Source organism: Camelina sativa, chromosome 12, assembly GCF_000633955.1.
Source record: "Camelina sativa cultivar DH55 chromosome 12, Cs, whole genome shotgun sequence".
NCBI lineage: Eukaryota > Viridiplantae > Streptophyta > Magnoliopsida > Brassicales > Brassicaceae > Camelina > Camelina sativa.
The window spans coordinates 22,000,321-22,007,515 of NC_025696.1; the positions used below are offsets into that span (position 1 = coordinate 22,000,321).

At 42.4% G+C, this 7,195-nt stretch overlaps 1 protein-coding gene across 1 annotated transcript; it reads right to left on the reverse strand.

Annotated features, from left to right (window-relative positions):
• Positions 6,349 to 6,945, reverse strand: LOC109127983. The gene has a single exon (XM_019233634.1). It carries the CDS (start codon positions 6,943 to 6,945, stop codon positions 6,349 to 6,351), a length of 597 nt encoding a protein of 198 aa, XP_019089179.1.

Sequence of the window (7,195 nt, forward strand, 5' to 3'; positions counted from 1 at the left end):
AAGTTTCGTAGGCTAACCCAAGGAGGCAGGTCCGTGGAAGAATACTTTGAGGAATTTGAATCTCTTAAGAACTGATTGGAGGTTGAAGAATCCGAAGAGAACTTAATGGCACAGTTCATCGATGGGCTTAGTGACCGGATTGCTAGGAAGGTTGAGAGACAAACCTACCATGACCTTGCTGAGTTACTACATTTAGCGGTTCAGGCCGAGCAGCACATCAAGGGAAAGACTATGTCCACAATTCGCAACAAGGCTTCATGGACACCGCAACTGCAGAAATCTTTAGACAAAGGGAAGTCTATCGAAGTGGACCAAAGATTCAAAAGGAATCCACCCGAAACATCTAAAGGCACCAAACCTGACCAAGGTAAGTCTTCTAGTCAACGAGCTCGTGACATTACTTGTTTTAAATGTCAGGGAAAAGGACATTACGCAAGAGAATGCCCAAACAAGCGAGTAATGATCATTAAATCCAATGGAGAATACGAGTCACAAGACGAAGCTGAGGAAGAGAAAGTAGAATCCGAGGAGGACATAGTGGACTATCCAGACACCGGAGAGTTGTTAGTGATAAGAAGAGCATTCAGCGTCCTCTTTGAGCCGGAGACAATGCAGAGGGAAAACTTTTTTCATTCTCGATGCACGATTGATTCCAAGGTATGTAGTTTAATAATAGACGGTGGTTCTTGCACTAATGTGGCCAGCAAGTATTTGGTTGAGAAATTAGGTCTACCAAGGACAAAGCACCCTCGACCTTACCGTCTCTAGTGGTTAAATGACGAAACGGAGCTCAAAATTGCTGAGCAAGTCACCATACCTTTTAGCATTGGAAAGTATGCGGATCAAGTAGTTTGTGATGTGGTGCCTATGCAAGCCGGACATCTTCTCCTTGGGCGGCCATGGCAATTTGACAAAGAGACGTTACACAACGGTCGTACAAACTACTACAGCTTCGTACACAACAACAAGAAGCACAACTTAGCACCCCTCACTCCACAAGAAGTACATGAGATGCACAAAACGATGTCCAAAGGGACCAAGGTAAGTAAGACTAACCTTTACATAACTCCAACTACTGTTGCTAAATCTTTAGAGTCAAAAGAAGCGGTGCTACTAATGATCTACAAGGAAGGTTTAGTTTCAGGTGCAGAACACCCTCATTTTCTAACCGAAATTAAGGATCTAATGGAGAAGTTCGCCGACGTGATCCCCGAAGAGATACCAGCCGGTCTACCACCTGTACGGGGAATAGAACATCAGATTGATTTGGTTCCTGGAGCACCTTTACCAAACCGAGCTGCATATAGAGTCAATCCCGAGGAAGCTAAGGAGTTAGAAAAGCAAGTGCAAGACTTAATGTCCAAAGGCTACATCCGAGAGAGTTTGAGTCTCTGTGCTGTACCAGTGCTTCTAGTGCCTAAGAAAGATGGAACATGGAGGATGTGCGTAGACTGTCGAGCAATCAACAATATTACCATCAAATACAGACACCCTATCCTCAGACTTGATGACATGCTAGATGAGCTTAGCGGAGCGACAAATTTCTCAAAAATAGATCTAAGGAGTGGATATCATCAAGTAAGAATGAAGGAAGGGGACGAATGGAAGACCGCATTTAAGACTAAGCAAGGCCTATACGAATGGCTAGTCATGCCATTTGGGCTCACAAATGCACCCAGCACCTTCATGAGGCTTATGAATCAAGTTCTATGGCCTTACATCTGTATGTTCGTAGTAGTATATTTTGACGATATACTAATTTATAGCACTTGTCTGGATGATCATCTTAAGCACCTGACACAGGTTTTGGAGACCCTACGGAGAGAGCACTTATATGCTAATCTTAAGAAATGTTCTTTTTGCACTGATCAAGTTGTGTTTTTAGGATTTGTTGTAAGTTCTCAGGGGTTAAAGGTTGATGAAGAAAAGATCAAAGCAATTCAAGACTGGCCGATGCCAACGACAATCGGACGTGTTCGGAGTTTCCATGGCCTCGCTAGCTTCTATCAAAAATTTGTGAGAGATTTCAGCACCATAGCCGCACCATTGACTTCGGTGATTAAGAAAGACGTGGCATTTAGATGGGAACAAGTACAAGAAGATGCATTCAACAAGCTCAAAGACAGCTTGATCCATGCACCCGTTTTGGTACTCCCAAACTTTGAGAAAACATTTGAAATGGAATGTGACGCCTCTGGTATAGGTATAGGTGCAGTTTTAACTCAAGGAGGAAAGCCGGTGGCCTATTTCAGTGAGAAACTTAGTGGAGCCACACTTAACTATCCTACCTATGACAAAGAACTCTACGCATTGGTAAGATCTCTAGAGACTTGGCAACATTATTTATTGTCAAAAGAGTTTGTTATTCATACAAATCATGAGACACTTAAGCACCTAAGAGGCCAGACTACGCTCAAGAGGAGACATGCAAAATGGCTTGAGTTCGTTGAGACTTTCCCATATATTATCAAGTACAAGAAGGGAAAAGAAAATATTGTGGCTGATGCCTTGTCATGGAGGCACACTTTGATCAGTGTGATGGACGCTAAGGTGATGGGATTCGAGCACATAAAAGAAACATATCAGGCTGATCCAGATTTCCATGAAACTTATAAGGAGACGAGCAAAGCCGCATATGGAGCGTACTATCAACATGATGGGTATCTATTCAAGGATAAGAGACTTTGCATTCCCCAAGGATCAATGAGAGAATTGCTAATAAGAGAAGCGCATGGAGGCAGACTCATGGGACATTTTGGAAGAGACAAAACTTTGGGTGTACTTATGGATCACTTCTATTGGCCACATTTGAAGAGAGACGTGGAAAGGTTCTGCTCAAAGTGCGTTACTTGTTTGAAAGCGAAATCCAGGTCACATCACCACGGTTTATATATGCCTTTGCCTATTCCTAACCTACCATGGGTAGATATTTCTATGGATTTTGTTCTAGGGTTGCCCAAGATCAATCATAAAGACTCTATATTCGTCGTAGTGGACCGGTTCTCAAAGATGGCTCATTTCATTCCATGCAATAAGACGAATGATGCGACTCAGACAGCCGATCTTTTCTTTAAGGAAGTTGTACGTCTACATGGAGTTCCTAGGATGATTGTATCAGATCAAGATACAAAGTTCTTGAGTCATTTCTGGAAAACCTTGTGGAGAAAGCTAGGGACTAAGCTACTTTTCTCCATCAATTGTCACCCACAGACCGATGGTCAAACAGAGGTAGTTAACCGTACTCTCTCCACCCTATTGAGAGCTAAGGTGGGTAAGAATCTCCGAAACTAGTTATCTTGTTTACCGTACATCGAATTTGCTTATAATCATGCTAAGCATTCTTCTACTAAATTTTCTCCTTTTGAGGTCATTTACGGTTTCAACCCCGAGACACCAATGAATCTTTCACCGTTGCCACAAGCTGTTTATTCTAGTACAGAAGGAGAGACAAGAGCCGAGTTCATCAAGAAACTTCACCAAAGGGTCAAAGACAACCTCGAGAAGAAAAATGAAAAGAATAAACAACGTGCTGACAAGAAGCACAAGGAAATTACGTTTGAACCTGGAGATTGGGTCTGGTTACACATGAGAAATCGAAGCTCTCCCCGAGGGGAGATGGACCATTCCGAGTTCTAGAGAAAATCAATGACAACACCTACAAGCTGGAGCTTCCAGGTGAGTTAACTATCTCTCCTACCTTTAATGTTTCTGATTTATCTCCTTTCACTGCAGATAATCCCGTTCTGGGGTCAGAACTTTCTCAAGAGGGAGGGAATGATGAGGTCATCGACCTAAGCTTATCCGAGACCGAAGAGGAGATCAACATACCTACAATGAGGAATACACCACGAACAAGGTCAGGGACGAGGAGCGTAAGAGAGGAGTTTAATAAGTCCATAGAAAGCTTAATCACTCTCATAGAGGATAAAGATCTCAAAGGAAAGCTACTCACCAAGGATATCACCCAGGAAACCCCATTCGGACCAAAAAGCGAGTCAAGTGTTTCAAAGACTCAAGAAGTGGAGATTAATCATGAAGAAACCGGAATCATCAAAGAGAATCAAGGAGACGCTTACTTGCAGCTCAAGACTCAAACTACGTCCTTTTTGCCAGTTTTGCAAGGAACGAAGGAATCAACTTTGTTCACCATTACCAAAACGTTTCCGTACGAGCCGGGGCTTACAAACACCTAGGAGCAACTCAAATGTGCTTCACGTGCCAATGGAATCAAGGTAAGCATTTGAGTTTAATTTTATTAATAAGTCTCCCTTTTATGTTTTATTTGCAGGAATTTCCACTAGTTTAAGTTCTTTTTTTTAGTCCTTAATAAGACTTGTAATTTGTGAGTTTAGCACTTTCCTTTTCTGTAATAAAGACCCTCGAAGGTCACAGCTGAAGAGCATATTAATAAGGCTCCCCAGCAGCTTTTGTAACACACGTTTTTGCTTATGAAATAAAAACCTAGTTTTATTACAAAGAGAACTCGCAGCCGCCCTAGAACCTTGTGTGAGATTCCTTGTGTTCTCGAGCATCGAGACTTATCACAGCTCAATCCATCAGCTGTGTGGCGTCTAACGATCCCTTGTTATCTTTGTTCATCGACCATCGCGCCCGAATCCCCAAAGAGTGCCGTACAGCCAGTTGGTGATTCTCCATCAATCCACCTTTGTAGGATCCACTAATCTTGATCCTATATCACAACTCCTCCAGGCACTTTGATGGAAGTAATAAAACTGAAGACCAAAAATTGATAGTGCTATTGATCACCGATTGTAGTAGTTGAAGCCGTCCAGCAAAAGATAGATGTCGATGAGTCCAGCCAGAGATTCTTGATTTTACTCTGTCAATTAAAGACTGATAATCCAAGGCAGAGAGCTTTTTTGTAATGAGAGGAACCCCAAGATATCGAACAGGCAGAGAACCATGAGTTAGGTTTAGTCTTGAGGATAAAGACTGGATGACATTCCTATTATCACCATCAAGAAAGAGACAAGATTTAGCCAGATTGATTCCCAGACCCGAGGCTAGCTTGAACTGATCCAAAGTTCCCAAAATTCCAACCAATGATGATTCAGACTTATCAAAGAAGACTAAGAGATCAACCGCAAAGCTCAAATGAGTGATCAGAGGATCTATACACAGGGGGTGAGGTTTAATATTTTCCTGAGCTACAGCCATGTCCAATTGCTTCGATAAGATATCCATGACCAAGGTAAACAGAGGCGCATATATGGAGTCCCCCTGTCTCAGGCCTTTTTTGCCGGGGAAATTGCCTATTAGTTCACCATTGAGTGCTACGGAGAAGGAGGGAGGAGTGTAGCATGTTACCAACCAATTGATGAAGGTAGAGGGCAGTTCAAAGGCTTTTAGGATGTTGGTGAGGAAATCCCAATCCACATTATCGAAAGCCTTAGATATGTCCATTTGTAGACATCCTCGAGTTATAGGCCCTGGTTTGTGAAAGTCATTGACTAACTCTGAAGCCAAAAGGACATTTTCACAAAGCAATCTTCCTTTTATGAACGCTACCTGATTCCTTTGCACCGCCTGGTCTGTAAACAATTCTAATCTCCTTGCCAGAATCCTTGAAATAATCTTGTAGATGGTGTTGCAACAGAAGACAGGTCTGAAGTCCCCTAGCTTTTCAGCAACTGTAGCCTTTGGAATGAGAGCAATTATCGTTGCATTTACTTGCTTTATGAGCTTCCAAGTAATAAAAAACTCCTTGACTGCTTCCAACACAATCGGTCCAACAGTTCCCCAATCGTTTATGAAGAATTCTGCAGTGAAGCCATCAGGCCTGGGAGCCTTGTTTCTCGGGAGAGAGAAGAGACTTGAAGTTATCTCCTCAGGTGAAGGAATCAGTTGAAGAGAAGCTGCCAGCTCCATACTACACCTGAACTGGGTTAAACTCTGAATGTCTGCGATTGTCAATGGTTGCACTGAGGTGTTCCTGGTTCCAAGAAGCTTCTGGTAATAGCCAATTATTAGATCTTTAAGCTGATCCATCTGAGAGATTCTATCCCCCTGATCATTGAGAAGATTAGTAATCTTGTTCCTCATCTGATGAGCTTTGACAGAGTTGTGGAAGAATTTGGTATTAGAGTCGCCTTCAGTATACCATCTTATCCTTCACTTCTGCTTAAGAAACGATTCCTCAGCTGAGGATAAGAATAACCACTGCTGCTTCATAAGCTTCTCCTCATGAAATAGAGTATGAGATGGGTTGGTAAGTATTTGAGAATGGATTCTCGATAGTGCTTCTTGAGCTTCTGCTGTACGGGCTTGAATGTTGCTGAAAGATGCTCTGTTAAGGGCTTTGCAGCCCAACTTAACCTCCTTAAGCTTCTAACAGAGCCTAGACATTGCGGAACCAATATCATCTTGACCATTCCATGCGTTCTGAATAAGAGAAGGATAATCCGGGTGACTTGTGAATAAGTTGTAGAACTTTAAAGGTACTTTCCTCCTCTGCCTATCGTTCGAATGAGAGACCAACATAGGAGAATGATCAGAACCACAAGGAGCATCGTAAAATACATTGGAGTGGGGATACAAATTTAACCAAGCTTCATTTATAAGACACCTATCCAGCTTCCTAGTTATGGGATTGTCCTCTTGGTTGTTGTACCAAGTATGATTTGTACCTGATCCAGCCAACTCCAGAAGGTCGCAGCTCTCTATGCATTCTTGGAATTCTGCCATTCCAACCAAGGGTAGAGGATAAGGATGGAGAGAATAATGATCCTGTGCTCTAAGTATCTGGTTAAAGTCACCAAGAATCAACCAAGGGTGGTTTCGCTGAGCACCATACTGATAAATCTCTTCCAAGTCAGACCAAAGCTCGCGTCTAGCTACCATACAGTTTCTCGCATAAACGAAAGAAACAGTGTAGGAAAGGTTCATAGATGGATCAAAAACTCCGCAAGTAATGACCTGATCCATCGTTTTGAAAATGATAACATTCAGTGAGGATTGCCAAATGACCCAAATCCTACCATTAGGAGCAGTAGAAGAGTAGTTGTTGACAGACCTCCAACCTGGAAAAGTGTGTGCCAAAATATGGTCCGCATTCTGTTCCTGGACCGAGTTTCCAAAATACCTCCTATAAGAGGTCTATGCGACAAAACCCAACTCTTAAGTTGATGCTGTCTTGAGGATGAGTTGAAACCCCTTGTATTATAGCAAAAAATCT

Bases quoted from the DNA above. Each gene is read 5' to 3' on its own strand.
- LOC109127983 (XM_019233634.1), bottom strand. From the start codon at position 6,945: ATGGATCAGGTCATTACTTGCGGAGTTTTTGATCCATCTATGAACCTT.